We start from the raw sequence: 20,469 nt of genomic DNA on the forward strand, positions 1-20,469 counted from the left end.
AGAAAAAATTGATCAAAGATTTTGTTTATCCTTTAAATAAAAGAAAGTAATTCATTGTTGTTTTCTGGCAAAACCAAAACCTAATCTTGTCATTGGTCCTTCACCATCTATTGGTGGGATTTTGTTTAATTATTTATTTACTTAATTTTAGTGCAAAGAAAATACACGTTGCCTTTTCTTTGCAGCAGGGTTCTAGGAATGATTTATGCATTTTGGGTCTTATGGCATTAGTTTGCATTTCAGAAGGGAAATTTTGTCTGTGTTCTGTTGCTGCTGTAGTGTACACCCTCAGTCAGCAGGTGCCAGTATCTGCTTTCTGCAGAACACAGGGGAAGTTCTGGGTAACATTTATTTTGGGCTATGTAGAGTAATAGGAGAGTTCTGAGCAGTGCTGGGTTGAGTTAAAATTAAATTGGTCACTTACGAAATTAGTTTCTTGGGTCTTTGCCATCGAACATATTTGTGAAATGCCAGGAAACTTCAAAGAAATTAAATTCTTGGGAGAACAGAGCATGCCATACAGCTCAGATACATTGTTGTGATTACAGAAAGCTTTTTTTTTTCCTGAAGAGATAATGGAGTTGTAGTCTCTTTCCAGGGTTTTCATCCTGAAATTATTTTTTTTTTTTGCTGTGGAATTTGAGGAGAGAGAGAAACTTCTAAGTAGAACAGAATTCAGGTGTTTGACTGGCTAAAGAGCTGTGCTACCAATACAGAAGTGGCTCCTCATAGTTTACCAGCACGGCTTTAAATGCCAGTCAGTAGTGAGCTCTGTGATGGAAGCAGATGCCTGAAATCACATTACATACAGCTATAGATGGGTCTCCAAAGTGAATTAAACAGTCTATACCAGTAACAAAATATACACAGTTTCATTTTCAAAAACAAGGCAATAAACCACTGAAACAGAGGCTGTCTTCCATGGCAAGCTGGGAAAAAAAATAGGTACCACTGCTGTTGAGAGAAAGCAGTGACAATGCAGTTGGTGTCTTGCTTAGCCCACATTGAGTGTCACATCATGAGGATGAGTGGCCTGGTCATATGCACTCAACAAACTTAGACTTTTGTAGTCATGGTCCTTTTAATTCTATCTGCATGGGGCTTTTCCTCCTTTTTGTACACTTGCTCTGTGGACAATGAAATACATTTATTTTTTTTAAATACCACTTCTGTAAATTTTTTCCTTCAATTCCTCCTTAATTTCCTACACTTTTAGCATAATCAGGGAAGTGGGACAGTGATGAAGGCAACACACAACAAATCACACAGACCTGTGGGAAAAGCATTGTCTTAAATATGTAAAAGGATGTGGTTAGACTTTGAAGTTTTAAAGGCAACCTTAATCTTTTTTAATTTAATTTTTTACGATGTCAAGTCAGTCTCTTAAAATGTAAGCAATCTTAGTCACATAAAAAACATAAAACTAGCTTTCACAGGTTGCATAATTTTTCCTAAGAAACAGAGCTTCATGTTAGCAATTGTTAAGATGTTTTCGCTTGGATCAGCTGTCACATGCAGAGTTGACATTATAAAAGTATTCAGTTTTAAAATGCTCTTATCCCTTCAACTGATGAAGATCTTGACTAGCCTAGAAATGTCGTGTTCTTTAATGTTGTTTCTTTCTTGCTCCTTTGTTTCTGTAACATGGCTTTTGTTCTCAGCAGCTCCATCAGTAATAAGTAACATCTGAGTGAAAGCAAGCCATTTAGTTCAAATGAAAACCATGCTTTCATTATAAAGTAATAATTGTGTGTGTTTTGCAGTATAAGTCTTCCAGAAAGAGTTCAAGTGGAAATGAAAATGATGAGGTGAGATGTAGTAATTGTGTGAAATATTAAGAAATAATTTTATTCACTTGTCTTTTTTGAACAAATTAACTTTGCATTCCAAAGCCATAGCAGAAACCACTATTATACTCCTTTATTTGAAAGAAAAAAAAAAAAGCTCATGATTGCCTGCTGGGGAACAGTAGGACATTTGCTTGCTTTGGTAAGAGCAAAGTTAATTCACCTATCAAGCAGAGGTGATGTAAAACTAATATTTGATGTAAACAGCGGATAGTGGTTCCTTGCCTTACATATTTCAAAATTTAGTTGCTGCCAGTTTGTAGCATACTTGACAAATGTTACATGTCTTGTGTATTTCATAATTTCATGTTTCTTGTTAAATCATCTTTTTCATTTTTATAATTTCATCTCTTTGATTTCTTTTTAGCAAGACAGTGATAATACTAATGTGTCCCCACAGTCTCCTGTGTCGTCTGAGGTACAAGTTTGTGGGTTTGTTTTTCATTCAACAAACATTTCTTTGTGTTCATTGCTGTCACCAGGTTTTTCATGCAGATACAAAGTTGTTAGTTTCCTTGGAAATTAAAATTAGAACTACTTCATCATAATAAAAATACAAAACCAGAATGAGAGACAGATGTTACAGCTTGTTTTACCTTTGTAACTCTGATCTCCCCTAGAGTTCTTCTTTTTGACTGGTGTGAGGAAAGGTGCATTTCTCTGTCTCCATTATCTTTCCTGATGAAAATACTAATGAAACAAAAATCAGATTTGCCATATTTGATAGGCCTTCCTAAGGAAGACTGTTCTTCAGGGCACATAGTCACTGAGAGATTTGGAGCTTGTGGTTTAGTACTTTATACATCACCCATGTATACGGTTCCATACGGGAGCCCAAAGGTGCTGACACTTCTCAAGGAGTTTCATCCTTCTCAGTCCTGGGTGTCACCTTTGTGGTGCAGCCTTCCAGCTTCATTCAGGGGTGTCATCCATGGAGTCTTGCTGTGAGAGCACTGCCCTGCTTAGCTTGAAATAAAGCAAATATTATTAACATGTCCACCTCATGTCAATAAGGAGCCTGAGAGAGCAGAATTAAAACATGTCCCAGAATACAGTGAAACAAGTTGAAACAAAGATATCTCATGTACATGCCAAAATATTGAGTGCATTTCTCTTTTTAGATGGTGAAATGAGAAAAACCTAGTCTTCATAGTTGGAAGTAGATTTTGAATCTAAGCATTGGGAGAATATTTGAATCTGCTTACAGCTGGCTTAAACTCTGTTCACAGAATGGTTGCAGTAGTTTGAAATATTTTGCAATAGATTTTAAATAATCTGGTGCTGCTTTTCTTTCTCATTATGACAATTTTATCTGTATGTAGTAGGGTTATGTTCATTCAATTTATTTTATATTGTCCTCTTCAAAAGACCGTTTTACAGTTAAGCAGAAGGACTCTAGGCAAGAATAATTTAAACAGTATCTTGATGGGAACAAAAGTTATTTCTTTTAATGCGTGGAAGAAAATTGACTTCATCTCTTTTAACAGGACTATGAAAGAACAGATAGTAACACTCATGGTCCATTTGGTCTCAAACCAAGGTCAGGTAAGCTGCTGTTCTCTAACATAGTGTGTTTATTTCCCAGGCTGCTAGAGGCAGTAAGCATAGCACATGTCACAGTACTGCAGTTCACTCAATTTACTTATCACTGGATAGTACTGGGAAAGGCGTACAGAGCAGCTTTGGCAAACAAATAATTGGAAGCTCCTCAAGTTGTAGAGTGATTTGGTTGGTTTGTTTGTTTGTTAAGGGTTTTTTCCCCACTCCTTTATTTTCGGCATATTTAGTCACTTTCAAAGAACAGGGAAACACTATACAATTGTTCTTGAGGTTTGATGGCTTAAAGACTTTATACTTGATTAAAAGTAAAACACATGAAAATACTTTCAAAGCTAGATTGAGATTCTTGAAGAAGTGCAAATGGAGTTGTGTGTCCCAAACTGATACTTCAGTATTGAAGTTAGTTCTGTCTCCATATTTTCCAATTATCCATTTACACTTAAGTAAGATGATTTCTGCATTTTATTTGAAAGATGTTTCATAGGCAGCATCTTTTATAGCAGGAAGCTTAAATATATTTGTTCTTAAAAGTTCTGCATTTTTTTCCTGTTTTTAACCTCAGTTATAGATCTTCAGTTTTTGAATGTTTTTGATCTGACTTCCCTCATGTTTGATAGCTTTCAGCCGTGCCTCACGCCAGGACTACGGTGCAGTGGATCCTGGATTTACTATGAGGAGGAAAATGGAACATTTAAGGGAAGAAAGGGAACAAATCAGACAGCTTCGCAATGTAGGTACCTTTATTCACTGTATGGCTGCAGTGCATTTAGTTAGCTCTGTACCACAATGTAAACCTTTGTTTTAAAGGCCTCCAAATTATTGCAGTTGTACAAGGGCATCTCTGTAGTGGTATTTCTTCCTAAGGAATTTCATATAACAGGCTACACTGGTACTAGTTTGGGTCCAATGAAAATACCAACTGAGAAGTAGTCGAGGTTTTTTTCTTTCTAGAAAACAAAGTGAAATTATTTTTTTTTTCTGAGGTGTTAAATTTTCTAAGGGAGACAATGTCTGCTTGTGTTTGCTATGGTTTGACCTGAGATCTGAAGAAGAATGATTATTGTTTTATAAATAGCCAAATGCTTTTTGAGTGTAGAAAGTTGCTATAAGTTACATAATCCTGAATGGGATCTACATTTCAGATTTCCAGTAAACTGGCTTTTGTGTAGTTGTGTTTTCAAGGCATTTAAGAGTTAGAGTTAATTGAATCATAGCTGCTCTGCTGTTCAGGGCAGTGCTAATTTATGGTGTGACTTCTATGAAGAATGTTTGTTTTGTCTGGTTCACTTCCTGAGCAGTAAAGTCTTGTTGTTGGGGTGGGAAAAATCATTGTTTGCCTTCTCTGTAACAACACAAGTGTGGCCCTTGGCCACCTCAGCTTAATTGTCATCTGTACAAGTGAAATAGCCTTTCCCACAGTTGTGTTCCCTTCTTTGTCTTTTCCTCCTTCTCATTAAATCCTGTATGGTTTCAACTCACAGATTCTGCCCACTAAGCACTGATGACATATTCAGCACAGCACTTCTGTCCTTAAATTCTGTGCTTTGCTGTTATGAGCAGTGTAGGGTCACTGCTCATAACAGGAGGGTCACTCTCATAGGGTCTTGAGAGCTGTGTATTGTGGTCATTGTTGGCAGAATGTCTTTCTCAGTGTATGTTGTTGTGTCATTTAAAAAACTCCAAACAATAAAATAACATACCCCCAAGAAAAACCTAACAATACAAACAAAGGGAACATGGGGCCAATAAGGAGAAAAGGATGTTTATACTGAGTAAAGTGTAAGTTTATTACATATACTTTAATTTAGTATTAAAATGTTCCTTTTAAACTTTTGCGTGCTTTCAAATACCCTGGATTTAAAATGAAAAATTACCTGATGTTGGGAGTAACTTACCTATGGCCCTTTTCCTAGAATCTTGAATCCAGGTTGAAGGTAATTTTGCCAGATGACATTGGAGCAGCATTGATGGATGGGGTGGTTCTTTGCCATTTAGCCAATCACATAAGGCCACGTTCTGTTGCCAGCATTCATGTCCCATCGCCAGCAGTGGTAAGGCATAAGTCATTTATCTCATTTTTTGGTACATCTTGCATGAAAACAAGCTTTTGAATTTCAATACTAAAACACTGTGACTCAGGTTTACCATATTAATTTGCTACATTATTCACTTCAGTTTTTCTGGAAGGTGCATTATAAAAGGCTCAGAAGTTTAGTATAAGAGCTGTTTTCCTCATACTGAGTCCTCATAGAACGTGTCTTGTGTTTTAGTAACTGTAAGTGAATTTACATCAGAAATATACAGTCCTTCATGAATGTCTGATGAAGATCTGATATCCTGTCTTCACAGCCTAAACTCAGCATGGCAAAGTGCCGAAGAAATGTTGAAAACTTCCTTGATGCTTGTAAAAAACTGGGCGTTCCACAGGTACACTAATTGCTTTATTGATTTATTAATAACCACCGAAAACGTCAGCAAATACTGATGTTGGGGGTTTAGAGGAGCTTTATTCAGGGAGCAGTAGTGATTATGACACTGACCAGAGATCTTGAAGGTATGAAGAGAAATTCCATTTCAGGCTTATAGGGTGAATCTGAGGAAGCTACTTTATGGGTTTCTAGTCAGTTCTTTATAGTAAAAATAACTCTGACCTCCTTGTAAAATGAATTGTCATCTAAACAAAGGAAGGGACTTGAGAGGGTGATGTTCTATTATTTGAAAGTCTTGAGTTTAGCTACTTGCTTTGCCATGAATTCAGTCTGTCTAGGAAATATCCTGCAATTACAGAAGTCTGTAGCCTGAATGATTTGCTATCTTTTTTAGCATGGCTGTAGTTGTTGTTCATTACTTATGCTTCTGTTGCTTAAGTTTATCCTCTTACCTCCTTTTATGAGGGGAAAAAACCTGAAAATTCAATCATTTCCTGCATATTATGAGACACAAAATTCCCTTGATCTATTTCAGTGCAAGAAGAAAATTAGTTCATTGATTTAGAACCTGGTTTACTGCTCTGCCATAGCTTCTGTCTAGTGTGGAGCCACAGGCCATTCAGAAGCTAGAGATGCTGAGATTTACCTCGTGAATTACTTGTAACACCAGCTGGAAGTTGGGAAAATTGTCCAGCTTGTGCTCCATTTTGAGACTGAATGATTACTTTCTTGGAGAATGGTTCATTATTGAGTCTATCAGCACTTCTAAATTATCCCAAGGGAAAAATTGGTACTAAGCCTACAAAATAGGGGAAGGGGGAAGAAGGCCACTGAGCCAACAGCACCCATCAACTTGTTTTTCTTATCTGCTTATGAAAAGAAAGTCCTGTACTTTATGAATTTAGCAATCTCTTACGTGTCTTCTGATGTTGTCATAGTTTGACACTTTAAACAGATAGTTACTATAACAGGTTTCTGCCCATTCTGTTACTGTAGAGAACCACCTGTGACATTTAAGGGCAAAGGTGTTTTCTCTGCAAGTGTCTTCATGACACGTGTGGCTTCAGAGAATGTGTTTGTTACCCACCCTGGGGACAAAGGCATGGAACTGGTTAAATGTCCTATATTTTTTTTGCAGGAGAGACTTTGCTTGCCCCATCACATTCTGGAGGAAAGGGGTCTGGTGAAGGTTGGCCTCACAGTTCAAGCTTTGCTTGAGTTGCCTGCATTGAAAGTATCTCAGCTTTCTTCCATGTGACGTGACTTCTTGGCAGCTAGACAACTTCTCATTTGCTCTGTTGATATGGATTGCTCTGAGGCAGTTCAGCCTCCCACATGGGAACACCCAAGCCATCAAAAACTGAAATCTGTCCAGATGCTGTAGAGAGCCTTACTTTGGAGCTGTGTGTGAAAACCTTGGAGTCAGTTCACAGTTAAAAGAACATAACTATTCTTTTTTTTTCTCTTGTAATTGGATGTACAAAGAGAATGTGGTAGCATCAGGTTCTCTTTCTAGTTAGGTTAAAAGCTGCCATTTAACATCTCAGTGTTAGAGTTAAATGCTGGATTTCTTTTTTTACGTTGGAAATGTTGTTTGAATTACTTTGGAAAGTACAAAGCACACTCCCCGCGTCACTTTAATTTTTCAAGTCAATCATTTGATTTAAAGATAATACAAAAATGTAGCGATGGTATGATGGTGAAAACATTGAGCAACTGATCACTTGTAATCCCTTTTCACTCTCTGAAAGCTTAATATTTGCATTCTTTGTTTTTTGCACTCCTGATTGTAACTTACGCACTTCTAACATTGCCAGTATTGAGTGTGAGTGTATGGTGATTACACAGAACAGGATACAATGGGAAAAGGACACAGTTTATTGAGTTTTTCCAGTCTTCTAGGTTGGTGCCAAATATTTTTTTTCAGTTGTACTGTAGATTGTTTACATGTGAAGTGCCTGTGTAATTGATAACTCTTAATAGTCTTAAACATTTTTGAAATTTCTTTGTTTAAAATAGATAAAATGGAAATTTTTTAATATTTTAATAGTTTTTTTGTAAAATCAGTATGTGAAGATTTAAGTAATACTTCACTTTTTTGACGTTGGGTGTTTTAAGTTTGTTGCACAATTTAATTGGTTATTTGTTGTCTAATAATTAGAAAATACTGTAAATACTTTTTATTTATGATATTTAATTTGATAATACCTAATTACTTTTGGTTTAATGTATTGTTGGACAAAAAAAAGTTGTCTACTTTTCTTTGTTTGGGACAAACAAATACACATGATGAATAAGACATGAGGACTAGTGATTCATACAGAGTAATTTAGGACATTTTGATAAAACTGCCAAAATCTCAGGTTTACGCTGTGATGTTCAGGATTTTGTGTAATATTGCTCCTGATCTCACATTACATTTTTACAACAGGTATATCCATAATTTAGTTGGGAAGTATCAGTGTTTTCTCTTTTTAGTGTTTGCAGGATTTGTTGTGTAATTTACTTGAGTGTGGCATTAGCACACAGGTCAGTTTGTACAAATGTCACTGTGCTGAGACATTAGATTGATTGATAAATGTGAAGAAAAGAAATTTCCACTGTGGTGGTTTTTTGAAACTTCTGAGTTTATGTATTTGTTTGTTTCTGCACAAAATCTTGGTGTTTTGAGAACATTTTGAAACCATACACAGTTGAGTTCTCTAAACAAATTGCAAATAATTTCATCATTTTGGTAGTAGATCTGTTTGTATTAATTTGTTTTTCATGACTAGGTAGCTCCATTAAAAAAACATTTTGACTGCCACAGATTTTCTATTTCAGGCTAAGTTATTTTCAGTTGAGGGATGTGTTTGCCAAGCATGTCGCAAAATTTGGTTCTGCTCTTTCCAATTGATCAAGACCCCATGTAATATAATTCATAAAAGAATGAGGGGAGGAGTATTGTGTATTCCTTCTACTGTAGTACTTATAGGCAATAGCTGACAGGAAAAATAACTTTTTTCTGATCATAAGTTTTAAAAACTTATTTTTAAATCCATTGAAGCAAGTTGGTGTATATGTAATAGTTAAAATCCTCTATTGTTCATATAGTGTTGTCTTAAAATACAGCTTATGGAGAGGCTGGTGTATAAATTAATTTGCAAAGTCCTAGATATAAATCTTAGGTTAGGTAAATATGTGTTTAAGGAAACTGGATTGCTTTGACATTTGAAATATTGTATTTCAAATCTATCTCTAATTGGTTTTTATATCTCTTCTTAATGGTTATTTTAACAACTTCAATCTCTGTTTTCATTAAAGGCATTATCTGAAAAGTCATGCAAAAACTAATGAAAAAGTTATAATTCACTAAGCAAAATGCTTGCCTGCTATATTTGAAGGACCCAGCCATTCAAAAAGAATAAATCCTTGTCTTTCATGTCACTGTTGTTGCTACTACCAGAGCAAAGTTTTAGTTCAGTGTTAGCCATGCAAGTCCTAACTATAAATTGTCAGTTATCTGAAAACTGGTCTCCACTGCTATTTCATTGTCATATTTAAATACATTTTCTGATCTTAAAATAACTTCTTTCCTTTTTGAACTAATTTTATTGAGTTATATCACAGTGTAAACATTAAGAATTCCCTTAATGTAGCATGGCAGCTGCTTACCAGTTAGGGATTTTTAAGGTCTTCTTAGTAAGTTGAAAACTGGGTATGAAACTTATGTACTCATTTTAAACTGAAAACTACTAAAATATTGTTTGGTTGGTTGGTTTTAGTACTCTGAAGTTCTTCCCCACAGACATGCTAGCAACAGTCTTGCTTTGACATTCCTTGGAAATTATTGTGGCTACCTTCTTGCTTATGGGGACAGATAATCACGATTCTTCCAAGGCTTCCCTTTTAGTATGGCAAAGATTAAAGCCTTCAGCTACTCTTAGGAGTAGTCTGAGAAATGATCCACAGTGCTTGGATGAATCTCTCTCACATCTCTAACTGCTTTTACAAATAATAATAATAATCATTATCTAAAGCCTTCCTAACATTGGCTTGTACCCACTGTGATTTCTTTAAGAGCAATTTCAAATATGATGCTAAAAAGATTTGAATTTTAAGTTTTCATTTCCAAGCAGCCTGTGGAAATATTGTGTCTCCTCTGTACAAGAATCTGCATACTCTGCTGCCTTTTCCCTTTCCTTTTGATTCCCAACATCTTACTTTTTGTGCATTCTCAGATCTAGTGCATTTTTGTTGTTGGGTAACTCTGGGCCACTTTCCTCCTTCTTATTTAATTTTTTAAGAAATGGTTCCAGTGGCATTGGTGAACTATTGTGATTCCAGAATCCCTGCTTCAAACATTTGCAATGTTTGAGATACCCTTTTCTCATTTTGTTTAGGATGTGATGCCATCACTTAGTACTGGTATAGCTGATAGGATTCTTAAAAACAGAGTCCTGCTCAGTTCTTGTTGCACTTGGTCAGTTTTCACTTTACGACATGAAGAAAAGTTAACATTAAAAGGTTTAGGAAGCTGCATTAAGTTTTCCTAATGAACTTAAGAGTTAACTGCAATAATGTGGCATGAACTGTAAATTACAGAGTGAATCAGCATAGTGGCTGAGCTTCTGTCCTCGTGTATTTTTTCTGTTTTATGTCACTGGATGCAGCATGTCACACATGACTGATCTTTCACTTGAGCAATAATGTCCCAGATATGGTGAGGTCTTAAAGCAGTGACAGTAAAATAATTGTTGTGAAGTGTGGTGCCTTCCCACAGAGTATCTCGGAAATGCTTCACATCTGTTCTCCAACACTCCTAATCCAGTGTGCCCACTGGGGCAGTGCTGGGGATGCAGAAACCATCTAGACCCCTGTATCTGGAGGCCTTCCAAAATCTAACCAAGAACTATGAGCATAAAATAGGGAGCAATTGATTTGAAACAATAAATAAATGACATGAATCATAAGAATTTCTTTTTTAAAAAATCCTGGCCTTACTGAAGTCAAGGCAAGTTTTAGCCACGACTTCAGTAAGTTCTCGCCTTTTTGATTTGTGGAACACCTGAGCTGGAGACCATAGCAAACATGGCTTAAACTTGTTTGACACTAGCAAACTTTAGTGTCAGATTTTTGACTAAAACAGTGATCTCTGGTAAGTCAGATGAAGTTGCAGAATGTTACATGGATTCATTTAATAAAAATTTTCTGATAAGCCAAATACAGTATTGAGATGGTAGGAAAAATTACATTGTGGTGAGGTGGGAAGCTGTATGATCTCAATAAAATTGTAGGCGAGGACCACTAGTTTTTTACTGCACTAAAAACTTTATTTCAAATATCATATCATTTAGTGACAGTTTTCTCAGATTTTGACATAAATCTGTAGCCAAATCCAAACAAAAATGAAGACGTGTTTTCACTAAAACGGAACTTCCATGTGTTATGTTGGTACTGAAGAGAAGGACGAAGGTCTGGCAGTTCTTCCTTCTGCTGGTTCCTTAAATGTTTGTTTGAAAGGCTGATTCCACTGATTTCAACTGACAGCAACCTGTGGGAGTTTTTAGCACTTCTGCAGATAGGAGATGTGATTTGGTATTGGTAAATCAAATGTCACTTCTTCCTCACCAAGTCAGGCTAATGTCTGTGTTTCTTTTGGAGGATCTCTACTTGAAAAGCAAAAGCAAAAACACACTCCAACATAAACAAATTTGGAATTAAAAAAATGTCATTAAGACCAGGAATGGGAAAGGCAAAGTATAGTTGTCCAAGCAGAGAGTGCTCTGAGCCGATTTCATGTTGAATCACTTCACCAGGAAAAGCCTTTAGTCTTAGCAGAGAAAGAAGGACGTGTTTTGTAGCTGAGGGACGTGGATCCTTGAGTGCGTGGATCTTTCAGTAGAGCTTAGAACAACAAGGAATTTGTCATCTTTGGTTTGGGTAGCTGTGTTCCAGTGCTGCAGGAAGAGTGGCTGGTGGTGCAGAGAGCACTGCCCGTGCCCAGCCCTGGGCAGGGAACCTGGCATGTGCCACTTGTGATCCCCTGGTTTTGTGCCATTGTCTGTGCATGACAACTGCTGACAGAAACACCTCCTGGCTCTTAAAGAGATGCTGCAACCTGAACAAAAACACTGAGTGATAACTTTGAGAGTAATCAATAATAGATGTTTACCAATATTTAACTTTCACCAGCAGTGAATGATGTAGTAAAGCAGAGGAAGCTTTTGCTCTGGGAACTACAGACCTTTCCTGATTGAAAATTGCACCATGGCTCTGAACAGGTTCATGTGGCCCTCGTGCACTTCCATGAGGGAATGAAAACAGCATTACTGGGTTTGTTCCATGTGCAACACACTGGGTTGTGTGTAATTAATTCATTTACAGAGAGAGGAAAAGGTGAACTGTATTCTTAATGAGGAATGTTATGGTACAGGTTTGTTTTGTAAAATACGAAGATAAATTTTCTTCCTGTGAAGAAAAATCCTGCTGATCTTCACTGGTTAAATAGAGAATATATGTGATTAATTGAATTTTAGTTTAAACTTGCCACTGCACAGGAGCAGTTCTGGCTCCTGTGTTTGTTACATAATAAAAAGCCCTTTGCTTTATTTGTCTTTAAGTATTTCACATTGTACAATTTTGGCATTATCATAAAATTGTGGTTATATGAAGTGTTTGTTCCCTCATTGGGTTTGACCATTTTTTTTCAGCATGAGAGGCAATGGGCAGTGAAATTGCTGCAAGGTACCTGATCAGTTTCTAGGGAAGGACCACCAGTTATCATAAAATGACATGTAATCAATCATTTTTAGTTCAAATTATATATAGCCAGTTACATTTTCAAAAAACTATTTTCAGAGCGTTTTTTACATTTTAGAGTCCTAATTTTAAAACAAGCAAAAACCAAAACTTTTTTCCATGGTTACTCTAGTATCTCAGCAAATTCTAAAGGAGAAGAATAGCTCAGACTGACAGCAAATTTAATTGTTGTGAAAAAATTTTGATTTTGGCAGTGTTAAATTTGTGGTTGAACTTGATCAGTTCAGTCTTTTCCAACCTAAATGAGTCTATCATTGTAAGACTTCAGTGAGACCAGAATTTCCCTCCAGAGTTTTGTAACTCAGTTACAACATAAAGTCAGTCATTTAAAGTAAATTCTTGGCACTAAGGAGGGTTTCCTCACTTCATTCAAAGTTGTGTGAAGTAAGGCAAACATAACTGTTTCCATCATAGTTTTATGAAGGCAGATTGTAAAATAGAGCATATTTGGAAATGCCACAAGGGTATTTTTTTGCTTTGTTTAATTTTAAAATGAGTGAACCAGTGAACTATTTCCAAAATTACTGTATTTGCATAGGGTTTGGTTGTGCCGTAGCTGGCACAGGAACTTGCAGTAACTGTTCAGTATTAATATGTATTCTGAAGTTGTGCAAGACTGTGTCTTCACATGCAGATGTTGATGCAGTTGTGTTTGCTGAAGGGATGTGTTACATGGAGCATTCCTCCAGCCATGGGATTTCCTGGCTGCAGCTGTTCTTGGCTGTTGGCACCAGCAGCAAAGCAAGGCTGAGATTCCCAGGAGGAGCATACACAGATGTAGTGAAAAAGGGTGCATTGGTGGAATACATTGGGAATAATGTGTATACTTTTTACTATGATGTAATGTCTAGAACAATGAAAATGTGATTGCTTTACAATTATCATTCAGTTGGTATTCAGTTACTTTATTTTGTAACTTGTCGTTATAAAACTCAGAAGATGCAATGTAACCAAATGGTCAATATGTAAATGTGTGCAGGATGTGGCAGAAGTAGTTCTGAGGGCACAGATGGAGAGTGATCATTAAAAACAGATGCTCAAATTGTGTATATACTTGCAAAACTTTTTGATAGTGCATTTCAATTGATTTCACATTTCATGTTCTTGTAAAGTGCATCTTTCACACTTTTGAAGATTGTCTACTTGTACTATACTGTATTAAGCCTTTTTTTAGGATTTCCATTATTGCTGGAGCTTCCAACATACATGTTTCTTTCAAAAAATGCTCTTACTGTTATTTCTTTTTGTAAATAGTGTTTTGTATTAAATTTGCATGGATAAAACCCACATTTCCAAAACCGGTGTACATACGCTGTGTATAAAATACAAACTGTTTCATAATTTTCATGTAGTCAAGTTATTCAATTTGCTTTCATTTCAGTTTATATATTTGTAGTAAATAATGAGAATTTGTTGTATGTTCTCTCTAATGTCTGTGTTGTCATTTTGATAAGTGGCCTGCCTCATTATGTCAGGAAATACATCCTCTGACAAACAAAAGAAAAGCTAACTGTAGGACACATTATGAAGTATGTTGGGATTTTGGTTTTGACCAACAGTGGTGGGAATATGTGAGGATCGAGATGCCTTCACTTGTAACAATCTTTATACATGTACACACTTTGCTGTGAAAACCGCCCAACTCTTCTAGCATATATATTTGGAACAACAAAGATTTTTGAACCTTGTTAATGATAAGCTTAAATCAGTACAGAAATTCCTCCCAACAGAGGTGATCTGCTTCCCTTCTGTTCCCTGGGCTGGGTCTGGAAATAGCACAGATCATCAATTGCTTGATCCAGCATTGAGGAAACAGAGCTGCCAGGTTTGGAGCTGTAGTTAAGTTGGGTTATTCAAATGTAGGTTAACAGAGAATTTTATTTTTAGACCTGAATATTGAAAGTAAATACTCTCTTTTGAGAGATGTTTTTCCCTCTGAGACCTTGTTCTGCACCTGCACACATCCAGCTGCTCTTTTGTTTTCTGATGAGGCACATTTGGGGACTGTAAAGCAGAAATTGAGGAACAACGTTACAAAGAAAGTGAACACCATTCCTTGACAAAAGCATCTCAACAGTTGGACCTTTTTTTTTTTGCAGTTACCAGTGAGGGGTTTCTGGTTGAAATTGTCTGAGAGTCTCTTGTTCAGTTTCCAGCTCTGAAGAAAACTTTCCTCTTATGAAAAGGCTTTTTGGATTTTCAAGGGCAATGATACCCTGTTCAGAAACCTCTGTTCCAAGCTGAGCTCCATGAAGTTCCAAGTCTGATGAGGAGCAGCTGAGGGAGCTGGGGGTGTTTAGCTTGGAGAAAAAGAGGCTCAGGGGCATCGTTATCACTCTCTACAGCTCCCAGAAGTGAGGTTGTAGCCAGGTGAGGATTGGTCTCTTCTCCCAGGTAACAAGTGACAGGATGAGAGGACACAGCCTTAAGTTGTGCAGGGGGGGGTTGATTGAATATTAGGAAAAATTTCTTTTCTGAAAGGGTGGTCAAGCATTGGAACAGGCTGCCCAGGGCAGTGGTGGAATCGCCATGCCTGGAAGTGGTCAAAAGCTGTGTGGATGTGGCACCTGGGAAAAGGGTTTAGTGGTGAACTCAGTGGTGCTGGGCTAATGGTTGAACTCAGTGGTCTCAGGATTCTTTTCCAATCTTAATGATTATTTGATTCTGAGACGAAAATTAACTCTGTCCCTGTTGAAACCAAGACAATGACATACTACCATTTTTATCTTCCACGAAACTGTTAGAGGTACATTTCCTACTGTTCAGCAGCGCAAAGATGTTTGTTGCTTTTCCTCTTAATGCATTTCCAGATATTTTTCTTCTCCACAGTTAGTGGAAGCTGAAATCGTTTTGCATCTTGAGTGAGAAATCCTGATATCTTCAGTGTAAATATGAATTTGTGTTAATAAGAATATGACATTCCAGATAGGTCTAAATTCATGAGCTGATGCCATGTTGTTTGTTTCATCCACTCCCTTTTGATCTCCAAAATCTCCAGCTCTCCGAAAGAGAAGAAAAAGGCAAAGCAACAGACACCACCATATTTCCTAGCAGAAGATTCCAAGTGCATGAACTTCTGAAGAATACTTAATAAGACAAACCCTCCCACATTCCGTGTATTCTTCAGCCCCTAAGAAAAGGAAGCAAAAGAAAGCTTTATCTTGGAAAACTTTCAGGGGTATAATTTAGAAACAGATAAGTAGTATTGAATTCAGTTCCAAATAATGTTTATGTGAAAGCTGCTCTAACTCCACTAACCCCTGGGCCATGTATCGAGCTTGCACTTTTCACGGCGTACTGAAATAGCTCATTCTGTTCTTTCTCCAGTAAGGACATTTATACAGTGATGAAATTGAGATGCTCCTGCCAACAGTGATCATTTTGTAATTTTTGGCTCAAGCAACGTAAACTTCTCTTTCCCAGGAATACCAGTTTAAATGATGGTTTTATTTTTTTTTTTCTGGTGAAATGAAAGGGGAGTTCCCAAAGTTTTCTTCCCCCTGTATATGCAAACAGGATTACAAAAGTGAGGTAGCAGATAGACCACTCCAGTGAGTGAACCATAATTTATTACTTGGTGTTAACTGCCCTTCTGTGAGCAGTGCCATGCTAGCTTATCTGTTTTTGTAGCATTGCCTGTATATGGCATTATCGAGCCTTATTTGAGTATTTGGGAACTTTGAAACTCTTATTCCCAGTTTTTACTTTTGCTGCTGGCTTAGAAACAGCCTTATCACACAGACTGCTTCTGATGTGTGCTCTTTTTGATAACTTGAATTAACATTTTATTCAAAGTACTTTCATTGCAAATTGAGGAGTTGTGTTTGATGCATAAATTGAAATGACAAACATTTATTTAGGAAAAATACTTGATTCTTTCAGGATTTATGTGCTGCCATACTGGGGTACATTCCTTTGTTTTGGTTTGGTTTTCTTTTTTTTGTAACATTGTCTGGCCTTTCAGATATTAACAAATTACAAGGAGTTCTGTTTTGACTAAAAGCAAACTCAGAATTGCTATAATGTGCTTAGAAGACATCTATAAAACAGCAGATCTCACCACTTCTGTTCCCACAGGTACAGATGGGGAAAGACACCTCACCACCATCTGGCTTTTCTCACTTGGACTTTCACATAAACCAAGAAAGCCTTATGCACAAAAGGGTCAATTTAGTTTCTCTAAAATACAATTTTTGTAAAACTAAATTTATTATTGTCTTTTTAAAAGCCACAACAAATTCCTGTCTAAATTGACAGTTTACTCAACAATGGTAGAAACATGAGGTACTTTTCACTTTCTGATGGACTGCGTCTGCTTGACAATATTGCAACTTGAATTAATCCTGTGTTCGCTTCTGAGTGCAGGTTGTGCTCTGCCTGCAGACAGTGAAGCCCCTTTGTTTTGGCCAGAGAACTGCTCCTGCACTCTGGTTTCCAGAACTACAGAGCATTCTGCTGTTTGCCACTTTTGCAGCTTGTTTATACAAATAAACACTCGATGATGCCACTGAAGCTGTTACCCTTCCATGCTCGTAAACGTGAAAAAGCCAAGCAAAGGATGTGGGAGTCAGGATCTGGGCAGTGCTCAGGGCTGCCTGAAGGAGGTTCAGCTCTCCACCAGCTTCCAGCAGAGTCACTGAGTGTGGCTGCATCCCTTCACCCCCTCACCAGACTAGGTGAGCTCCACACCTGCCTCCCCTACAGGGCTAAAACACATTCTGCTTAGATTTTAAACCAGGTGCCCAGCTGTTGGTGTGTTTGACCCATTCCTGCCAGGGGGGTGGAATAGACAGTCTCCTGCAGTCCCTTCCAGCCTCAGCACTGATCTGCAGTGTCCTGCCCTGCTTGCTGGCTCTGGGTTCCCCAGGATGGTGCCTCAGGAAGTCCATGTTGGCCAGCAGGCTTTAGACACCTGTGGATGCTGGTTTGTGCCAAATCCTATGATTTTTTTAGGAAAATGTCTGAGGAGCACACAGGTACTCCTGTCAGCTGGCAGAACAGGGTGGGATGTTTCTTCACAAGCAAGAGCATCATATGCTCTGATATTTTCAAAATGAACAGCTGGATTTAAGTGAAATATATCTCAACTGCTGGTTAATTTGTCAGGCACGCTGTGATTTTGATGGACCGAAGGAGGATTACAAAGGCATTTTTACCCTGCCCCACACCACACTCTGTAGTTGGGCTCACAGTTTTGAGTGGACAGTTCATGCACTGTGGTGCCATGAAAAGCACCCACAAGAAGTGCTTGTGTGGGCCACAATTTTTTCAGACAGTGTAGGAGACAAATTGCAAGTCACAATAAGGCATTTGAAACAGGGCTGTCAAAAGTGGTTAAGGCTGGGGAGTTTATTTACTTGCCTCCCACCCAGCAGGAAGAAGACAGTGGTTGTGTTCTCTTGACCAATCCTTCTCACAGGGGATGAATTTCTGACCTCTCATGGATGTTTTCTGTGCCAGACAATACAGAAACAAAACCTAAAAGTATAAGAAAATTTGCTTTATGCTTGATGCTCCCAGACTGTGAAATAGGAAACCAGTGAGGGACAGATGGTGTGAACTGAAGATGAGCCAAGGCTGTGGCTCATTAGCTTCAACTGGAGCGATGTCCCTTTTGTTCTGGGCAGTGCCCTCTCTTATCCTTTTTCCTCTCCTCTCCTCAGCACACTCACAACCAGCAGAGTATCCCCAGTGGTCACCCCCTTGCCCAAGGCAGGGCAGGCTGGGCACCAGGCTGGACTGGCAGCTCTTGCCTGAGCAGAGACAGCAGGACCAGCTCTCTTTTGCTACCTGCAATCCCAGCCTGTGGAATTAAAGGTGATGCCCTGGAGCAGCAAAGCCATGACCACTTCAGTGGCTGAATGTTTGGGGAGACTTTCCCTGCTTATCCTTTCCCTGGCAATATAGTGGTTTATTTAAATATGTTTTGGGCTGAGCCAGTGCATGGATCAAGGGAGTTCAGGCCTTGAGGGGCTTCGTGTGCAGTAGGACTTCACAAAGAACGCATCACAAGGTGCTTCTGTTCCCGTGGCAAGTTCCCAGGGGCTTTCAGCAGAGACAGGTGGTGTAGGACTGGGAGATGCTTGTGAAGAAGGAAACTCTTCAAGATTCAAGGCTAGTAGCTGGATTAAAAATATATTGTAAAGTCACTGCTCAGTCACCTTGTGGGGAATTAAGGAGAGCGCAACTTAATTTTAGAAGAATGCAGATTTCTGCACCCACAGGGTTAAGGAATGTCTTTCACAAAAGTAGGCAAACTACTGAGATCCTTTCATTAAAATAAATATTTTTCTTTTCTCTATTAAGGCAAATCTTCCCCCATCAGCTAAAATCCATCTTGTAAGTGGCAATTGATTAATATATTGGTGAAGGATTTTTTGGTATATCTCTTAAAGCCTCTTGAAATATTTGTTTTTCCTGTTGTAGATTTACAACAGGAATCCGAAAGTCACCTCTAACAAACGGAAAACCCCGAGAATAGAGCAGAACATCAGTGAAAGTCAGAAAAGGGAAGAGCTTGTCAACTCTAACGAATGGAAAACCCCAAGAACAGAGCAGAACATCAGTGAAAGTCAGAAAAGGGAAGAGCTTTTAGGAAAGGAAATAACATGATGATCTTTGGGCTTAATCCTGCACACCTACAAGAGCCTGTACCTGTAAGACCTCTGTATTTCTCAAGCATTATATGTCAGTTATAAGGTGTTAGCTAATATTTTTGTTTGCAAGAGCAGTCTTGAAACTGTTTGAGCCCTGCCTTCAAGGTGAAACTGGAGTGCTCATTCTTTCTTACCAGCAACTGATCTGCAATTAAACTTTCCCAGCCTGGGTTTGTTTTGTTAAGTGTTGATTCACAGCAGAAATGTAACTCCTTAGATTCCTTTAACCTAAGGTAAAGTGCAGTGGTTGGTGCAAATGCTGCTTGGTGATCTTCTTCAAAAGGAAAACCCAACACAGCCTCTATTGAAAAGGATCCTCAGGAGACTTGCATGGAATGGCCCTCCCAGGGCTCCAGCTTTGGCAATTTGCTGTGGTTTTGCAGAGGTTTGAGCAGTGTTATCTTCAGGTCTGGTCACACTGACCTAAGTCTTTATCAGTACTATGAATTGTTGGTAAATTATCTGGCAGAAACATCTGGCCCCAACACCCCAGGGACAGCTCTGGCCAGAACTGGTGCCTCCCAATGTCAGAGCTCACCTTTCCAAGCACGGCTGAGTGGGATTAGCCAGACCACCCCCTCAAGAGGGCCTGTGTGTCCCACCCTCGGCCCCCCTGCAGACCACAGCCCTGCAGCAGCTGCTGGACAAAGGAATCCTGCCAGTAATGCCTGCCAGTAATGCACAGCAGCTCATCCATCTCCCCTGGATTGCTGCTCCTCTGCTTCCCTTTCACTGTTCCCTGATGTGTGCATGCTCCTGGGCTGTACAGGGATTTCAGTGCTACCAGAACAGTCTGGTCTACCCTTTTCCCCTAACCATATTTCCTGCTGTGGAACAAACCTATGTAAGAGCATCCACAAACCTGCTGAGATCAAACCTCTTTCTGATTTCACTGGCCAGGTGGTGCTGGGAAGAGCAACCAGCCATGCCTTGGAGGGCAGTCCTGCCAGCACTTCCGTCAGCACAATGATTTATAGCTGGTGAGCCAGCATCTTCCTCAGGATGTGAGGTCTGAGCTCTCAGTGAATTAGCTGGATCCCACCAGTGTCACTTCTGCCTGTAACTGCTTGATGCAGTTTTTTCCAGCAGCTGAGTTGCTGTCTGAAAGCTGCAATCATCTAGTCAGGACCTTGGTCAAAGCATATTTCACAGGAAATAACAATGGAGCGAGGTTTT

The 20,469-nt window shown here is 38.5% G+C and overlaps 1 protein-coding gene across 1 annotated transcript in view; it reads left to right on the forward strand.

Moving 5' to 3' along the window:
• LRCH2 (leucine rich repeats and calponin homology domain containing 2) overlaps positions 1–14,062 on the forward strand; it is a 31,572-nt gene extending 17,510 nt beyond the window's left edge. The window contains exons 16-22 of the mRNA XM_017737486.1: positions 1,764–1,808; positions 2,215–2,265; positions 3,335–3,392; positions 4,025–4,137; positions 5,321–5,458; positions 5,757–5,834; positions 6,975–14,062. Of these exons, the coding sequence (XP_017592975.1) occupies positions 1,764–1,808; positions 2,215–2,265; positions 3,335–3,392; positions 4,025–4,137; positions 5,321–5,458; positions 5,757–5,834; positions 6,975–7,094 (603 nt within the window). The 3' untranslated portion in view covers positions 7,095–14,062. The remainder of the gene's footprint in view (positions 1–1,763; positions 1,809–2,214; positions 2,266–3,334; positions 3,393–4,024; positions 4,138–5,320; positions 5,459–5,756; positions 5,835–6,974) is intronic.
• Positions 14,063–20,469: the final 6,407 nt, after the last annotated feature.

This window comes from Corvus brachyrhynchos, unplaced genomic scaffold (assembly GCF_000691975.1).
Source record: "Corvus brachyrhynchos isolate BGI_N302 unplaced genomic scaffold, ASM69197v1 scaffold346, whole genome shotgun sequence".
In the NCBI taxonomy this organism is placed as follows: Eukaryota; Metazoa; Chordata; class Aves; order Passeriformes; family Corvidae; genus Corvus; species Corvus brachyrhynchos.